Source organism: Lutra lutra, chromosome 1 (genome assembly GCF_902655055.1).
Source record: "Lutra lutra chromosome 1, mLutLut1.2, whole genome shotgun sequence".
NCBI classification, from domain to species: Eukaryota; Metazoa; Chordata; class Mammalia; order Carnivora; family Mustelidae; genus Lutra; species Lutra lutra.
The window spans coordinates 78226839-78246522 of record NC_062278.1 but is presented as its reverse complement, the minus strand read 5'-3'; the positions used below and the strand labels follow the sequence as shown (position 1 = coordinate 78246522).

At 41.2% G+C, this 19684-nt stretch overlaps 2 protein-coding genes across 8 annotated transcripts in view; one reads left to right on the top strand and one right to left on the bottom strand.

Annotated features, from left to right (window-relative positions):
• IGSF10 (immunoglobulin superfamily member 10) overlaps positions 1-8725 on the top strand; it is a 47072-nt gene extending 38347 nt beyond the window's left edge. The window contains 3 exon segments of the mRNA XM_047727936.1: positions 2-2251; positions 2777-3677; positions 6779-8725. Coding sequence (XP_047583892.1) covers positions 2-2251; positions 2777-3677; positions 6779-8687 — 5060 coding nt within the window. The 3' untranslated portion in view covers positions 8688-8725.
• Positions 8726-8818: 93 nt separating this feature from the next.
• Positions 8819-19684, bottom strand: part of MED12L (mediator complex subunit 12L) — a 333058-nt gene continuing 322192 nt past the window's right edge. For 3 of the 7 annotated variants that reach the window (XM_047727957.1, XM_047727948.1, XM_047727968.1), the window contains exons 44-45: positions 15012-15093; positions 8819-12542 (exon numbers count right to left, since the gene is read on the bottom strand). In XM_047727957.1, the coding sequence (XP_047583913.1) occupies positions 12490-12542; positions 15012-15093 (135 nt within the window). In that variant the 3' untranslated portion in view covers positions 8819-12489. The remainder of the gene's footprint in view (positions 12543-15011; positions 15094-19684) is intronic. The other 4 variants (XM_047727983.1, XM_047727978.1, XM_047727992.1 and 1 more) reach the window with 4 other exon arrangements.

Genomic DNA, 19684 nt, shown 5'->3' with positions numbered 1-19684 from the left:
ACGCTGAGTAGTGCTAACAGCAAAGCTGATATATTCGTAGGGTCAGTAAATGCCACAAATAGTCATCAGACATCTGTAACAAGAGTCAGTGACCCCAGGATCAATCACTTCTATCCATACATCATTCAAAAGCTTAACACCTCTGAGATACCTTCAGGCCCATACACTGCTGCTCATTCTCAGTCACAGATTCCAAGAAATAGTACAACTAACATCCCGCTAACATCCAGGCACTTTGGAAGACGGAGGAAAATTTGGGGTAGGGGTCGAATTATCAGCCCATATAGAACTCCAATTCTTCGACAGCATAGATATGGCTTTGTGAGACCAACCTTCAGAGTTTCTTCTGAAGAAAGCACTACTGCATTTTCAGCCACAGAGGTCAATGTGGTGTGCCCATCCTGTTCTCCCAGGGAAAGGCTCACCCCTGCTGCAGCAGCATTGTCTTTTCCAAGTTCTTCCCCCATCATGCTCACCAAAGCTGAAATTGCCAAAGTCACAGAAGAAGAGTCTACAATTCTAGTCCACAATCCATCATTACTATTTGAGAACAAACCAAATGTAAATATTGAGAAAACAATACCCATGATAAAATATTTCAGTGCTGAAAGTACACAAGTGACTCCAACTGATACAGTTATGACTCATGCCCCCAACTCCGTACCTGAGGAAAAAACTCCTATTCCAAATAATGATTACCCGAGTGTGTCTAATACCAGCGAACTTAAAAGGGAGTCAATGATTATATCATCACTTCCAGATCCCACCACCAAGCCATCTATGTCTACTACTACAGCCATTACAAGATTTTTAAGAAGGAAGATTCCCTGGCATCAGATCTTTGTAAATAACCACGTCCAAAAAGAGAGGTTAAAGAATCAGCATCAATTTAGCTCACCAAAAAACACAGCCACAGTGCTTACTAAAATATCTCCTGCTTTACCCACGGATAACGTTTTCCCTTTCCATTTCACAACACTCTCGGCAAGTGTGATGCAAATTCCATCTATAACATCAGCTACAACTCACCAAAATATCACCGAAACACACAGTCCTATAAGTCTCCCAACAATGACGAAGCTGCCCTTTCCACCAGTTTACCTTACACCTCCTAGTATCTCAAGCAAAGAATCAAGTACAAATTTCATATCTAAGCAGACAGCCAGGCTGACTGCCCCTCCTACTGCTCCTGCATCAGTCATTATCAGTAAAACCCAAATAGCCAGACCCAGCACACAAAACATACAAAGAAAAAAGGAGCCTCAGAGGAACAGGAATGACCCACACTCCTCTCCCAGTCAGAGTTCCCGCTTCACTGTATCCACTACTATGACACCTCCTGATCTAACTGCAGCTGAAGCTTCAACCACGCCCCCTTTAGAAAACATGAAAGGAATTTCAAGTACAATGGATCTTTATCCAAGAATGCTTAGTCCGACAGACGTAATTGAAGAACGACCCCAAGAGAATACTCAGACTTTGAAGAGCAGAATTGTTTCTGAAATCACTTTGTCCGGCAAACTACACCAGAGTACCACAACGAGGAACACAATCATCAGACGCTCAACCATGCCACCATTCCTGAGTAGCAGTGCTGCTCCAATGCCAATTCCCACCTCCCATCCCTTGAATAATCAAAGTGCTGTCACAGACAACATGGCAACTCCCGCTTTTAGGATGATGAAAAATACAGTGGTCAAGCCACGTGAACACTCTAGGCACAATGCTAATCCACAGCAATTAGCAGCAGAAGTTGCAACATCTCCCAAAGTTCGCCCAAATGTCAAGGTCACAATTGGAACCACCCACTTTACCTACTCCAATCTGTTTCATTCTACTTCCATGCCCGCCCCAGTAACAGTTAAACCACAGAATTCTAAACTGACTTCCTCTCCCTGGTCAGAAAACCACTTCTGGCACAAGTCATACCCAGAAATTGCTGAAAAAGGCAAAACGCCAATAGTGAGCATATTGCCTAGTCCAGGCTTGCCAGAGGACATCACTCATGCTTCAGATTGGGATATTAAGAAGACTGCAAAGAAAAATGGCTTTGATAAGACACGAATTCAAAAAATAACAACCTCTGAACTCCTTCCCTTTGATTCTTTGTCTAGGAATATATTTGAAAGGCCCAGAATAGTTGGAGGAAAAGCAGCAAGTTTTACTGTTCCTGCTAACTCAGATGCCTTTCTTCCTTGTGAGGCTGTTGGAAATCCCCTGCCCACCATCCTCTGGACTAGAGTCTCATCAGGTATCTGACACTCTTGGGGTTTGTTTGTTTGTTTGTTTGTTTCTTTTTTTACACTTAGTCTTCTTTAGTCATAGAACAAGGAAAAATTGTGTTATGTTTCAGGGTTACACATCCAAAGAATTGACACCAGTTTCAAATCTCTCCAGGATACAGAAACTATTGATATTCTCATTAGACATTTGCTGCATAACTTCTTTTGCTCATTAGAAGGTTTTAAAAGATGTTAATTAAGAACATTTTTTGTAATGCTTTGAAAGCGGATACAGGGAAATATGATTTGAAAAACAGAAGGGCCACTGTATTGAACCATTATGGCTTTTTAAATTAAAATTATGGAAATAAAATACTTTTAGGAATATTTTAACACTCTTACCACTAAGTGTCCTAATTTTAATTTTAAATATATTTGCTCTCAATAGCCTAACAGTACCCCCAAAGCTTTCTTCTTGAGACTTCCTCTTGAATAATTTGTCTTCTATTTAAACTCTGATGACTTATGACTACAAATTTCTTTCTTCTTATCAGGATTTGATTTATCTAAAAGGAAACAGAATAGCAGATTCCGGGTGCTGTCCAATGGCACCCTGGCCATACAGAGGGTGGACATTCAGGACCGTGGACAGTACCTGTGCTCGGCATCCAATCCGCTTGGCACCGACCGCCTTCATGTCACGTTATCCGTGGTCTCCTATCCCCCCAGGATCCTGGACAGACATACCAGAGAGATCACAGTCCACTCTGGAAGCACTGTGGAACTGAAGTGCAGAGCTGAAGGTAGACCAAGTCCTACAATTTCCTGGGTTCTCGCAAACCAAACAGTGGTTTCTGAGTCATCTGAGGGGAATGGGCAGGCCCTGGTGACATCTGATGGAACGTTGGTCATCCACAATCTCAGCATTTATGACCGGGGCTTTTACAGATGCATGGCCAGCAACTCAGCTGGCCAGGATTCACTGCTGGTCAAAATACAAGTCATCGCCGCCCCACCTGTTATTCTAGAGCAAAAGAGGCAAGTCATTGTAGGGACTTGGGGTGAAAGTTTGAAATTGCCCTGTACTGCCAAAGGAACTCCTCAGCCTAGTGTTCACTGGGTCCTCTCTGATGGCACTGAAGTGAAACCACTGCAGTTTATAAATCCCAAGTTGTTGTTATTTGCAAATGGGACTCTCTCTCTAAGAAATGTAGCCTCTTCAGACAGGGGCACTTATGAATGCATTGCTACCAGTTCCACTGGCTCGGAGAGAAGAGTGGTAATTCTTACAGTGGAAGAGCAAGAAACCATCCCCAGGATAGAATTTGCATCCCAGAGGTGGACTGAGGTGAATTTTGGGGACAAATTACTACTGAACTGCTCAGCCATTGGGGAACCCAAACCCAAAATAATCTGGAGGCTACCATCCAAGGCTGTTGTCGACCAGTGGCACAGGTAAACCATACCTTTGTGTTGAGGTTATCTTCTTTATCTATTTCGCTGTACAATTTCTGAAATGGAAATGTGATACAGTGAGGCCAACAGCAGATTTAGAGAACTCATAGACTCTGCACATAAAAGTAACTCTTTCTAAAGAGACCTAATCTTTTCGAGGTTAATGTTACATGTAAAACTGAGGCTTCTTACATACTTAACTCTAAGGGCCAGCTATTCAATTCTTACTGAATTTGCACAACAGTTAAAAGCAGATTAACAATCTCATTTGCTCTCATACTTGTGACAGCTTTAAAATGGTAACCACAGAAAGGTCTTTATAATTTCTCTATCCAAAAAGAGGAGGGAATTTTGTAATGCAATCAAAATTCTGTGTAATTTTGAATACAATTCCCACTACCTGTGCAAAAACCATAATGCAACCATAGAAAGCATTAAACCTGTGATGTGAATAACAGGTAAGTTCACAATTTAGGTTGTTAAGGAAAAGGTTTAAAACACTTATTGGCTGTTAAGCCAGTTTTGGAAAATGGAAATTTTTATCAAGAGGCATGAAAAAATTTAAGAAATCTTTTAAAAAGGTAACCCAAAGTAAGTATGGAGAGTGTTCTAAAACACGTTACTTGTATCTCAGAATAAATCTTAACCAGGTATTTCAACGGATCCTTCAGGTATAAAAACTGCGAAGAAATTAAGTAGGTCGTTTTTATTTTGCTTGGGTAAGTATTTATGGGATACATGGTGTTCAAATTGTGGAAGAGGCAGCAGAGTGTATACAGATCACAGATGGGGCACCTGGGTGGCTTGGTCAGTTGAGTGGCTGGCTCTTGACTTCTACTTGGGTCATGCTCGTGGGGTCATGGGATCAAGCCCTGCACCAGGCTCTCTGCTCAGCAGGAAGTCTGCTTGAGGTTCTCTCTCTCTCTCAAATAAATAAATCCTAAAAAATAAATAAAGATCACAGGTGCTACCATGGGCCCACCAGAGGTACTGGCATTTTTTTCTTTTATAATTCACCTTGTTTGCCAACTGAACACAATTATTATTTTGCCACTAAGCTCAAAAAGGCAAGAATATTCTTTACGTAGAAGCTTTATATATATCAAATAAAAGAGGCAATTTATTGCAAGAAAAAGAAAGTCCTTGCTGTTTCCATTTCACAGCTTCTAAAGTTTGAATTTTAGATTCTAAAAATGCAAAAACATTCGTATAGCTATGTTTATGAGAGCATACCCCACCATGACCAGACTAAGCAAAACCCTGTCACTTTCTTAAAGTCTACTTGTCACCTGAATGAAAAAGCCTTTTCTGGGTTTTTGAATAGTCTCAGACTCAGAACACCACCTGTCTTTCTCCAGTACTTTCAACACATGTGACCTGTTTCAGCACAGAATGGTTTCCTCTCCTTCAGAACGTCGCTCTTCAGAACCTCAGAGCTTGTCAGAAAAGCAGCTCAGGTCCCAGCCCCGACGTGCTGCGTCAGAATCTGTACTTTAAAAAGATACTGGGATGAATCACATGCTCCATAAAGTCTGAGAAGCATTGCTTTAGAGGGTCTACAGATGCTTTCTTTTACTTGGGGAACGCTCTATTTTGAAAAGTAAATTTTCTCTGAAAAACATCACTTTATCAAAAGGAACAGCTATAGTCTCTTCTTATTACCACCTCCAGATGCATCAGATTTGGGGGCGGGACAAGGTCACTCTAAATCAGTGGTTTTCCAAGGATGCAGTCCCCTTGCCAGTAGCATTAGCGTTGCCTGAGAACTCGGTGAGTCAGAAACCAATTCTCTTTTAATAAACGATCTGTGTTCTTAAAAGCCTTCTAGGTGATTTTAGTGCCTGCTAAAATTTGAGACTGGTTCTCAAACTTTCTTGTTCGTAAGAATCACAGTCACCTGGGACATTTGTTACTCAGTGGGTTCCCAGATCCCTGGCCAGATCGAGTGAATCAGAATCTCTGAAAAGTGAAGCCAGGAAACATGCATGTTAAATGAGGCAGGCGCCATTTGATACTGACACCCGGGATCAGAGAACTGTTTTTGAGAGCCAAGACTGAGGGTAGTGGTTCTCAGACTTGGCTGCACAAGAGAACCGTTGGAAAACTGAGACTCCTCTGATGCCTAGGGCCACACTCCACACCAATTAAATCAAATTCTGGAGGTGAGCCTTGTTTGATGCTCCATAAATGATTCTCATATGCATCTAACTTTGAGAAGCATTAGGAAGGGATATCAGATGGTAGTAGGACATGGTGAAAAAGAGGAGTTTGGGAACCAGCCTGTGACCTGAGGCGTTACTAAAGCTATTTAAGTGTCTAAATACTAAGGCTCTCTAAGTGAAGTATTCCCGGCTGTACAGTGAGGAACCACTTAAAGATTTAAAAGTAACAGTACCTTTTGTAATGTACCACACTGATCCCAGTTTTAGCACCAATTCAATTTCCGCCGGTCTTTCTGAAAAGCTACATTTGGTTTTAGCAGGAAAGATGTGCCATCTGGTGGCTCACTGTGGTAACGGCATGCTGTGTAATAACTTGAGGGAGAAAAACTGTACTGCACACAGCTGGACAAAACGCAGAGACCAATCGCTTTACAGCTGCTCGCAAAGGTCAGATGCAGCAGCAGGCTTCTAACGAGTCTTACCCTGGCACCTCCTCTCTTCATAGCAAAGCTGAACTTATTTTGCAACCAAATAACTCTTAATTATTTTGTTACTAACTTTTTAAAAAAATAGAATCTGGCATCTTTTCTGAGCCAAGTCTGCATGGAACCATGGAAGTTCTTTATGGACATATCACAAGGCAATCATTTGATCCGTAAAATGGTCAAGAAAGTCCTGTGTCTAAGGCATCCAATATTTCTAGCATTCTCAGCATTGCATCTTCTAAACCACCATTGTAAAGGAGTTTCATTTCACTAAAGTCTGTTAATTTTCTCTCTCAGGAAATGGCTTAAGAGACAGTAAATAAGTAGTGCTGACTTTAATTTTATTGCAACAGTTTAAGAAAATGTCCATAAAGCAAATCCTATGTAAATAAGGACAACTCCCCTCACCCCTTGCTAAGAGCTGCACACTCAAATCTGTCTCTTATCTCCTTAGAATGGACAGCCGCATCCATGTCTACCCAAATGGATCCTTGTTTATTGGCTCAATAACAGAAAAAGATGGTGGTGACTACTTGTGTGTGGCCAGAAACAAAATGGGGGACGATCTGATACTGATGCATGTGAGCCTCCGACTGAAACCAGCCAAAATTGATCACAAGCAACATTTTAAAAAGCAAGTATTTCATGGGAAAGATTTCCAAGTTGACTGTGAGGCTTCCGGCTCCCCAGTGCCTGAGATATCTTGGAGTTTGCCTGATGGAACGATGATAAATAATGCAATGCAAGCTGATGACAGTGGCCGCAGGACCCGGAGGTATACCCTTTTTGACAATGGAACCTTGTACTTTAACAAAGTTGGGATAGCAGAGGAAGGAGATTATACTTGCTATGCCCAGAACACTCTGGGGAAGGATGAAATGAAGGTGCACCTAACAGTGATAACAGCTGTCCCACGGATCCTCCAGGGTTACAAGACAAACATGAGAATCAAGACTGGAGACACAGTGGTCCTTGACTGTGAGGTCATCGGTGAACCCAAACCAAAAATATTTTGGTTGCTGCCTTCCCATGACATGATTTCATTCTCTAAGGATAGGTACACATTCCATGCCAATGGGTCTTTGTCCATCAACAAAGTGAAATTGCTCGATTCTGGAGAGTATGTGTGTGTGGCCCGAAATCCCAGTGGGGATGACACCAAAATGTACAAGCTAGATGTTGTCTCCAAACCTCCATTGATCAACGGTCTGTATACAAACAGAACGGTCATCAAAGCCACAGCTGTGAGGCATTCCAAAAAACATTTTGACTGCAGAGCTGAAGGAACACCATCTCCTCAAGTCATGTGGATCATGCCGGACAATATTTTCCTCACAGCCCCATACCATGGAAGCAGAATCACAGTCCATAAAAATGGAACCTTGGAAATTAGGAATGTGAGGTTTTCAGATTCAGCAGATTTTATCTGTGTGGCTCGGAATGAAGGAGGAGAGAGCGTGCTGGTGGTACAGTTAGAAGTACTGGAAATGCTAAGACGACCAACATTCAGAAATCCATTTAACGAAAAAATTGTTGCCCAGCTTGGAAAGTCCACAGCATTGAATTGTTCCGTTGATGGAAACCCACCACCTGAAATAATCTGGATTTTACCAAATGGCACCCGATTCCCCAATGAACCGCAAACTTCTCAGTATCTGATAGCAAGCAATGGTTCTTTTATCATTTCTAAAACGACTCGGAATGATGCAGGGAAATACCGGTGTGCGGCAAGAAATAAAGTCGGCTACATTGAAAAATTAATTGTGTTAGAAATTGGCCAGAAGCCAGTGATTCTTACTTATGCACTAGGAACAGTTTACTGTATCACTGGAGAATCTCCATCACTGCACTGTGTGTCCGATGGAAGCCCTAAGCCACATACCAAATGGACTACGCCAAGCGGTTATATAATAGATAGGCCTCAAAGCAGTGGAAAATACATACTGCATGAAAATGGCACCTTAGTCATTAAAGAAGCAACTGCTTATGACAGAGGAAACTACATCTGTACGGTTCAAAATAGCATTGGCCATGCACTGATTACTGTTCCAGTAATGGTTGTAGCCTACCCACCCCGAATTATAAATCGCCTACCCAGGAGCATTCTCACAAGGATAGGAGCAGCCGTCCGGCTCCGATGTGTGGCCCTGGGAGTCCCTAAGCCAGAAATCACATGGGAGCGGCTGGACCATGCCTTGCTCTCAATGACAAATAAAAGGGGGACTCACGTACTTGAGCCTTTTTACCCCCAAGGTACCCTCACCATTCAGAATCCCCAAACCTCGGATTCTGGGATCTACAAGTGCACAGCAAGGAATTCACTTGGTAGTGATTATGCAACAACGTATGTTCAGGTAATCTGACCTGAAATAAAAATTGAACAAAGTCAACATTTGGACTGAGTTTATTTTTTGGAAGAAGTTTAATCAAAGGCAGCCATAGGCATGTAAATGAATTTGAGTACATTTACAATATTAAATTTATAATGGACATGCAAAAGAAAAAAAAAAGACTTGTAAATAAATGCAGTATGACTGATGGTGAATTTCATTAATTGATCTCCAAACAAACTTTTAACTTAAGGCACTTTTATTTTGCCAACAAATAACAATGAACATTAAGGTAAAACTGTCCACCATAAAATAACAAATGGCTAATGTATCTGAATTCTTCATTAAAGAATGGACTTTTTCTTTCACTACCAGTTGCCTAGTGTCTACCTTCTATCAATGTTACAAGCATGGCACTGAGAAGAGAGACAATGGAAAAGATTAAATTTGCAGTCTTGATTGTAAATTTACCATTTTGATGTACAGATATTTTGTGGCTGGTTTAGAAATATTTTAGTAAAACCTAGAGAAAAAAACTGAACAGTTTTGATTATGATTCTCTATTTTGTGTACCTGGAAAATTTTCATTGATGAGGAATGCAAAAATGTTTTAATAAATGCATTTAAAATACATGTAAATAGCAACTTAACACCTATACGTCATAAAAGGTGAAAAGGGGGTTGATGACTTCATTACTGAAATAAACTCATTAAAAATTAGGCTTCATAAATACAGTGAAACTTCCTCACTTCAAAATCAAGCACAGGCATCCTTGTTTGGAGCTCTTTATAAGGAAAATATTCTGAGGAGGAACCATTGCTTTATCAACATGTTATCTCATTAAGTGATAATCCTTTATGGGAGAAGAAAATGGGAAAATCTAGATCTGGTATATAAATACATATAATGAAGTTTCATTGTACTTAAAATTTGATCAAACGCACACAAAATGTTGCTTTTTGTAATCCAATGTGAATTGAGTTGGGGAACATTATGATTGATTTTTTTCTAATTCCAGAGGCTGGGATGTTCCAGTGTAATTTGTCCAGAATTTATTCAAATATTTGCCAGTTATTTAAAGTGGAAAAAAAAAAAAAAAAGCCATAGGTCTTCCTCAGATATCTCAGCACACAAAACACAACAATTTAGCCCTGGGGGGCGGGGGGAGGCTTGCTTCTTTGTGTTTTCAGCTGGCTCCACCTAAGAGGTGACCTGACTGCCACTATCTCGGATGCTGGCACCCTGTGGCCACAAGGGTAGAAGGACTCTCATTCTCACGGTGACCTCCTTCCACTTCCCAGCCAAAAGGAGTACGTAAGAGTGACAAATGGACGCTACTAGAAATGAGACTAGAGTGTAAACAGGTCTGTCTAAAGAATTCTGATGCCCAACTACATTCAATTTCAAAGTCTTATTTTTAAGTGGAAAGGAGGTCTTCATCTTATCCTAGGATAATTTCCTATCTTAAAAAGCAAATTGCCAGTTTCTGTCCAAGGATAGGGTTTTCCCCTGTGATCATTTTAATGCAAATTAATGCACTTGCTAAGAAAGAAAACCTCTCAGGATGTGGGTTTCAGTGGAAGTAAACATGCTAAAGACTAGATTAAAAATTCCAATTGTTCTCTTTATAACGCACAGGGGTAAGCCAGTCCCAGGTTTTTCCTCAACTTTCCATAGAATCTGAACTACAGAGCCTTAACCATGACTTAGCTTTGTCACCTGAAAAGGACACAACAAGAAAAAAAGTATACCCCACAGCTTTCATGTGCAAAATGATTATTAATAAATTAATTTCATTACCTTATGCAAAATATAAAGTGCATACGAAGGCTATGCAATTATAACACTCATTCTTGAAACAATATGACTGCGGTTTGCGATACTGAACTATAAAAATATATGGTTCAAACTGAAAACTGGCATTTTAAATACCAATCATTCTCGAAAAGGAAATCAGGACGGGACAGAACTTACTCACTAGGCACAATATTCACATTTCAGTTGTTTTGCCAAGGCAATTATATGGATAGATTACTTTGAAGAAAAATAACTTCATGGACTCTATGTAGGATTCTCAAGAGGAAAAAAAAAAAAAAAAACCTGATATACAAAACCTGCTGAAAAGTAAAGATCTGTCTTCTGAAAGCAGATAGAGTATGTTAATTTCGTGAAAAGAATGGTCTTTAATGTTTTGGCAAAGTCTTTTCCAGCCCAGAGTAAACATGAAATGAGCAGGCTGGAGGGAACTATTTCACAGTGTACAAAGCAGTTCACATGGATGCTGCCACAGCAAAAGTAAGCGGACATGTATTTGAGGTCGTTTGCATGAGTCAAACTTTGCAATGAGTAACTCGCCTAGGAAGATATAAATTATTTATATAATGATTTGCAAAAGAAATGATCTAAAGTCGTACTAGCTACATTTTAAAAAAGTAGTTCTACATGGTTTGCTCATTATAGACAAATCTATTCACAGTATGCTCAACTACATTACATGTAAAATCATATGGCAAAAGGAAATGAATTAACACAAAACATGGGAAAATATCCCCCACATGTTTTAAAATGCCCTGCAATTTTCACATTCAAAATTTTATGCATCTAAATCTAAAAAAATATTATATGGAATACTCTTAAGTTACACAAACTGATAATAATTTACTGTATTTTTTTACTCTAATAGGAGCAAATTACCACATACTTGAACAAAGTTAAAATAGTTACTATTTCTTTATAATAAATTTGATGTATAATTTACTTGTGCTTTTTGCACCAATTTATAAATACAGTATATGCAATACACAACCAAGACACCAACATTAATAATTAAATTCAAAATAGCTAATACTTACCATACAAAATAAACAGCAAATACATCTTTATGAAAACCAGAGCCTTCTGGACTCGGGGGCCAGATTCTCTGGAAACCACGTCAAGTTTGAGCACTGTGAAATCTCAGGCCGGCAGCAGGATTGTTTTTTCTCAAGTTGGCATAAGGTTCAGGAGAACCAAGAGTCATTTTTGCCAAATCTGGCAATAAATAGTTGGAACAATCCCACTGTGTTTCGTTCAGGCCTTTAGAATTGACATGTTGTACCTTCACAAAGACTCTGGCCAATGCTCCCGCCACTAAAAACAAATTCAAGTACAGCTACTTCTAAGAGGCTTCCACGTATCTGAGGGTGGCTCTCACGGAAGCCTGGGTTGAAGTTCTTGGTCTAAGAAGTTTAAGTACTAAGCAACAATCTGTTTCAGCACCTTTTGACCACAACAAAAGCAAAGAAAAATCCTACATAAATAAGAACAAAGTTTATAAAGTGCTTATGAAATTACAAACATTTCAAATCAGAGCAATGCAAATAGATGTCCTTTTCACCACCAAAGGTGAAAGCAGAATAAAGGGGTCACTCTCCTGTCAAGATCTGACATGCCTTTCAAATCAGTAGTTTGGTCCAGCATAGTTTGGGGGGAAGAAGAAAACAACAAACTTCATCATTAATGAATACATACATATTTTAAATCCACCATAATTCATTCTTTCTGTGAGATTCAAAAAAAAGCACCAATTTCAAATGATCTGCTACCACGCTCTTCCTGGAGTAGGCACACATGATCCACATTTTCATACCTACTTTAAAGTTGAATTTAACCAAAAAACCCCAAACCACACTTCCTCCTTTTTGTTTTAAATACTTCCTCTATATGAAATGTAGCACAAAATATAAGAAAACTTCAAAGAAAGGAAAGAACAAAGGGACATTTCCAGAGATGACTGATGCATTAAATTTGATTTCAGTGCAAACATAAAACTTTATGTCTTGTCCTCTTCCAGATTCAGAAGTGTGATGGATGCCCATAGGGAGTCACTCCTTGCTGTGGCTGGTTACCTAATGGGAAAAATAAATTCAAATGAAATCGCAAATGCAAAATTATGCCACAGATAGATGTTACCCTCTTGTTCTCCATACCAGTCTCAAGAACAGGAGAACAGACCGACTGGCCAAGGAGTGCCCGCTAGCCCGGGAACCTGGGCGGGAAGGTCCGAACACCATAACCTCATGCACAGCTGCATGCGCTCCACGGCGCCCCGGCTCTCTCTCAGAGCCGTCAGAGTCCTGCACCAGCCAGCACAAAGCCTGTGGACGGTAACCAGCCCCTCTAAAGCCTGTGTGTCTCAACTAAGAAACAACTCAATACTAACATACGAAAGGGCTCTGAGCATTGTAAAATACTGAAAGTTCCCAAAACGTTTATAAAACAGATCAGAGACTGGACTTTAACACTGCACATTATAGTAAGCGAGAGAAGTGGCATGAAATAGGGTAATCTTCTACAAATGGCCATATTAGATATGTAAGAGGGAAGTGTGTAAGGGTGTCCACACGTGAGACAGTGGCTATGTGCACTGACTCAGGTGTGTACCTATCTATGGGTATATGTACATGTGTGCAAACTCTCACACACACATACACACACACAAACAGAAAAACTAAAGAAGAGCAGGCACCAAAAAAATTACAGGGACTTAGAAAAAACTACTGCTTCCCCAACTCTGGTGGGACTATTCCAATCCAGAGGATCCATTCACCCTCTGGAGTTGTTTGTAGTGGGCAGTTCAACAGCAGAGGTTAGCATACTGCTAATAGCAGGAGCAGAATGAAGAGGTAGGCGCTGGAAGGGGGCCATCTGAGTTCAAGTCCCAGCTCTGCCCCTTACCTGTAGCTGAATAACCTTGTGCAGATGAGTCAATCTCCCTTTTCTTTAGCCATTTCCTCATCTACGGTATGGGAATAGTAATACCTTGGCTCATGGGGCAGTTTAGCAATTAAGCGTATTAATCTATGTAAAGTCAGAGTGCCTGGGTCCCAGAAAGAGCTCCATAAATGACAGATTGGGGGGAAAAAAAAAAAAAAAAAAAAAAAAAAACCAAAAACCTGCACATCATGAGCTCTGGGAAACAGGAAATAGTAGATACACTCCCAAAACAGGTGTAACTGCATAAAACTCATAGGTACTTACTTCTAAACACTAGAAAAAAATCTAAAATCTAAGCATATTGTCTCTGCCTTAAAATTAGATTGCCTCTTCAGCCATGTGAAAGTATGAATTCTTGAATAAAACAATGGAATTTTAACCACACATATAACAGACCACACCTACTGAATAGTAGTTAGAAAAGAAGACCAATCTAAATGATTAAACAAATGAAATGAGGTTAAAAGAGGGGAATATTTTTAAAGAAAAGAAAGAAAAAACAAAACAAAACAAAAAAGACCTCAGTTATGCCCTGGTAGAGACATAAGGTATATGAGGGGTGTTTCCTCTGCCAGGAAATCAACACAGACAGCAACCAGGCAGAAAATTAAGACCAAACCCGAGTTGCCCCTCAATCCTAACTAACCCTTCTCCTGACAGTATCCTACCAGAGTCACACAGCTGTCTTTAGGGACTAGCTGGCCTTCACTCCATACCTCCATCACATAATAGGGGACCCAGGAGAAACTACCAGTCCCGCTAATCTCCTCACTGCATGGGCGAACAAGTACACGATCCAGACAATGGTGGGAGAGTTGGCACCGAATTCAGACTTCCCAAGCCCCAGGCCAATATTCTTTGCATCACAGGGGGCTGGTTCCCATTTCTAAAAATATCTCCTGTGACAGCAGCACAGGGGGGATTCCATTCATGAGTGCATGTGGCTGGCATCTAGAAGGGTGTGCTGGAATGCATTGTTGGCATCGCTCTAGAGAGACAGCACGATTAAAAAATAAATAAATAAAAAATAAAAAATCACACCAGCACAGCCAGCAAAATTACTGGGGACAAAGTGCCCTGCTCTGCTGCCTGCAGTTTAGCAGGTTGTGAATTCTCTGCACTGTTATCAGAAGGACAGGACCACACAGTAGCAAGAACAGTCACGGCCCCAGTGGCCAGGAGACAGGTCTAGGGCTGGTCATTCTCGAAGGGAGACTCTGGGAGGCCACCTCCTTCGTCTGCATGCTTGAGGGCATCAGCCGAGTTGGTCTCTGAACCTTCCAGCTTGATATAAAGGGTACCTGCACTGCCCCATCGGTCTCCCCCATGAAAAGACACATTTCCAGGTTCAGACAGAACCAAGAGGAAAGCATCTTCACTGAATTCAGAAAAAAGACCAAGACTTTGCAGCGGCAGCGGGAGAGTGGGCAAGCATTACACCCAAACCAAACCAAACCAAGCCAAGCCAAGCCAAGCCAAGCCAAGCCAGCCTGGACTCAAATGAAGATGAACATGGTACTGAAGACGGTGCAGTGTGTGAGGAGCCGCCACATTTGTTCTGCTCGCGAGGAGCCTTGTGTTCTATGACGTGGTGTACTTACTAGAAAGCTGCTTCTGGAGCTGCCGCACCAGGGCCGCCGTCTGCTGCTGCTGCTGGGTCTGTTGCAAGCCTTGCCTGGGGAACTGGAAAAGTGACAGAAGACAGGACAGTGGTCAGCCTGTGCGGCCTAGAGTGGACGAGGACAGGGACGACGAGCCGGGCTTGGTCCACAACACACCACCCACATTTTCCCATCAAAGTGCCAAGCCCGGCAAGCATATGTTAATTTTCATCTACACCCTGATGTACACCTGGGGAGCATCTGAAGTGCCCAATCCTTTCAAAATCCCACTCTCTGGGTGGTCACTTCGCATTTATTGGAAGACACGTGATGAAGGAGTCCACTCCAGGGGTGGCCCCAGAGGTCAGACCTCCTTGTTATCTCATCCTTCACCAGCTGGCCAGTTAGGGTCATGCCATCATAAACCATTTTCCTTGGCCACGTCAAAGCTCTCTGATGGGAGCATTTGTTCAAGCACCACAGGCCTTGCCTTGTATGGATGGAGACAAGAATCTGGTGAGGCAGAGCAGTGCCCTCCGTCCAGGACCCACTTGGAGCTATGCCCTCCCATGGGATGCTGGATGAAGGTCAGCCAGTGTTGTTATTTTCTCAGATACAAAGCAGGAGAACAGCACCTTGCCCGTTTTTTGTTTTTTTCTTTCTATTGACCAAATCAAAAGGGAAAAATAAAGTAAAACTCCAACTTTCATTCATGTGGAAATGTTAATAAAGTGCTTTTTTTCTATTCAGTGGTTTCTATGTTTATTTGGAAATACTACCTATTTAATAAAACCAAACATGCTACCATATTTGCTCAGCAGTGTTCTAGACACTGTATGTATACATTAGCCCACTTACGCGTGAACAGGTGATACCTATCCTCAATCCTTTATCCGAAGTCCTTGTATATACAATTTACTATGACACATCCATAATATACAGACTGACCAAGTCCTAAGACAGTACTACATAATCAGACACTAAATTTCTGCAGCAAAACACACAACTAGCCCTATCAGGCAGAATAAATGAAAAAAGACTTAGGTCTGTTCAGGTCAGCCTTTGCTATTCAGTAAGTTACAAATAAAATTTCCATTTCAAAATAAAATGTCTTAATTCAGTTTGAATTTTAGAAATGAACATAAGGGATTTTGATGAACCTTTACTACTATTACTCTCATTTTACAGCTGAGGGAAATGAGACTCCACGGTGTGCAGTCACTTGCCTGTGACCCCTGTAAGTAATGGGGCAGGGATTCAGACAAAGCCTTCTGGTTTCAGAACTTCCTACCTTAACTGTGATCCAGTGTTATCTTTAATTGGGAATATTAGTTTCCAAATATTAATTTACTTGGAAATAATCATAGATTCCAAATGGTGGGCTGCAAGGATGTCTAACCTTTTTTTTGTTAAAGACTTTATTTATTAGAGAGCGGGCACACGTGCACACAGCCAGGGGGAATGGCAGAGGGAGAAGCAGACTCCCTGCTGAGCAGAGAGCGGGATGTGGGGCTCGATCCCAGGACCCTGGGATCATGACCTGAGCCGAAGGCAGAAGCTTAACCCACTGAGCCACCCAGATGCCCAATGTCTAAACTTATCACTTTACCAACTAACATACTGCGGTACCAGTGCATAAATATCTAACATTCATTCATTCATTCAACAGATATTTAGCTGTCTTCTTTTATACTCATTTAAAATCTCTCCAAAGAGAGTAATTCACAGAATGAAACATGGTAGCGATCCCCTCAGAGTGTATTTTGAGGAACCTGGGGGGTAACCAATACATAGGAAGCTCACGTGCACGGGTGTGTGAGTACGCGTGCACATGTGCTGGCAGGTAGTGGGTGCTCTGCTGGGTGGTCTTAAGAGAGGATAACCTCCGGGGGACCCCAAGACTATTAGGGGGGATCTGCAAAGTCAAAACCATTTTCGTAATAATCCTAAGGCATTAGTTGTTCTCCTTCTCCTTGTCTCAGGAACACACAGTGCAGATTTTCAGAAGCTATATAACATGTGATAGTGCAACAATGTCTTCAATTTATTCAGACAAACTAATTTTCAAAAATGTTAACAAGGTCATTCTCCTCACTAATTTTTTATTTTGAAAAATATTTTATATATTTATTATTCATAAAATTGTTGTTTCTGGTTAAAATCTAATGAGAAGTTTAAATATATTAGCAGATATTGGTAATATTTGTTTTAATTTCTAATACAATAAGTATTAACAGACATGCATAAGCTCTTTGGGCCCACAGTAATTTTTGAATGAGGAGTGGTTCCAAGGCCAGAAACCGAGACCGGTTTCTTTCTGCACTCCCCACCCTCCACCACCAAGAATACAGCTGCAGTCCATAGTCTCCTCAGTTGTGGTGTTTTCCTTCTCTGTTTCTCTCAAGGCCACTCTGATACAAAATTTTCCTTGCTTCCACCTGTATGTGAACATCAGCAGGAAAGAGACCCAATTTACGACTTCCCTGGGGCCTGGGCACCTAGAGCCAAGGAAAGAGAGCATGCCACCAGCTCCCCACAGAAACCTCAGTGGGGAGCATTTCAAATCAAGTCACTGAACTTTTGCAAAAAACTAGCTAAAGAAGCATAAAGCCATCAGGAGAAATTTAAAGAGTCATCATCTTAGGCTCTTCAACTGACTTCCTGAGTTAAAATTTCTGGGGGGCAAATGTGCTAGAAATCTGTATTTTCCCTTAAGTAGCCTGATACTTGGCTAGATTTTGGAATCACCCCTGTAGTGGGAGCTGGAACTTTTAATTTACCAAGACAGGTCAGTTCATGGGACAACTGGGCTTACTGGAAGTAAAATAAATCTAAAAACCACATTCTGTGTATGTTTGACCTTTCCTCCTTAAGTCTGATAAATAAAGATGAAAGATTTTTCTGGACTCTATCCATACAGGAGATGTTCACAGTTTTGCTCACCTCTGTGCCTCTGCAAATGTTAACCCCTCCTCCTAGAAAACCTTCCTTCCCCCTTCATCCTACCCTACAAACTCCTAAAAATCTGCTTGTCCTTCAAAGATCAGCTCAAGTGCTTACCTCCTCCCTTAGGAATTTGAAGAGCAAACCACTGCTCTTGTATCCTGTGGAAATGCCTTTACTATCAAATACGGTATAATGTGACAATTGCTTCTTTCCCTAGTATTCTGGATTTTGCTCTTCTTGGGGACAGGAGCTGTGCCATGCTCCTGCTGCAACCACAAGACAAATCACAGAGGTCAACAATGTCCCTCAGGTACAGCCAACTAGCCCACAAGGCAGAGCTACTCGCCACTAAACACATTCGCTGCTAAACTCCAAATAGTAATTTAAAAATTTATTATGATGTATTTGGACTAAAATCCCTATTTTGACAACACATGCTTATTCAAGAATATTCAATGTTCTGCTCACTCATTACTAAGGCAAAATGCATCTCTAAGCTAGTAATTTCTATCAAATTAAATGCCACTGAATCATTTCTGTCTCAGAAAAGCCAGCTTCCTTGGGCCCTTCTCTGCAGCAGCAGCAGCAGACACTAAGCAACAGCAGGGCTGACGAGTCAGTGTGGGCCTTCACACTGCTTCATACCTGGTTTCAACCTCCTGCCTTCTGAACCATCTTTTTCCTTTATTTATGGATCACATGTGGGGCTTCTCGTCCTTTGTTGCTAGAACATTCAACAAACAAGTTAATCAACAATAGTTAACCAAGTCCAGGCACATTTTGGGGTTCTAGGAACACCAAAGTGAGTGAAAAACAGTTCCTGCCTCTGGACAGCTATTTCCTAAAACTGGGAGCACACTATTGGTGAGCAAAGGACAAAGCACCAAGGCAACATGTATTTGAAACCCGCGCTGCCGGAGAGCTATGGGCTCCTCTGATGGACAAAATACACCCCTTCATCAGTACCGGCTCCAGCACAAGGACCACGGAACTGTGTGGGCCCCTCCACTGAGTGCCTGGACAGAAGGACGCATACTTAGACACTGGCATTTGCAAGGGGGCACACTTGGAAAGGACCAGCACCAACAGATTTCAGAGGATTTGGCATTTATTTGCACTTTCACTAGTAACTTGCATGCAGCCATTTTTTAAAAATCTGGACAGGTTTTGGGGCACCTGGGTGGCTCAGTGGATTAAAGCCTCTGCCTTCGGCTCAGGTCATGATCTCAGGGTCCTGGGATCGAGCCCCACATCCAGCTCTCTGCTCAGCGGGGAGCCTGCTTCTCCCCTCTCTCTGCCTGCCTCTCTCCCTACTTGTGATCTCTGTCTGCCAAATAAATAAATAAAATCTTTTTTAAAAAAAAATCTGGACAGGTTTTTTTAGTGGAAAAAAAATCTATCTGTCCTATTACCAGAAATCTCCCACATGTCTTCCCTATCTTCCATCTAAAAATTACTCTTCCTTTCTCTTCAAAAAGGAAAAATAAACAGTCCAAATTTATGCAGAGGAAGGTGACATGGTGCAGTAAATTTCTCTTAACTAATTTTTTTCCATTTGAAAAAGAAAATACCATCTGGCTAATTTTGAATTCTAGAGGCATTGGAAAATTTTCTCACAATTTTTCTGAATGGAACATATGAATATTTTTTAGGAAGATTATATGACAATTTCACACGGAAGAATATATGACAATTTCACACATGATCTCTGGCTAAAAATTAATGTG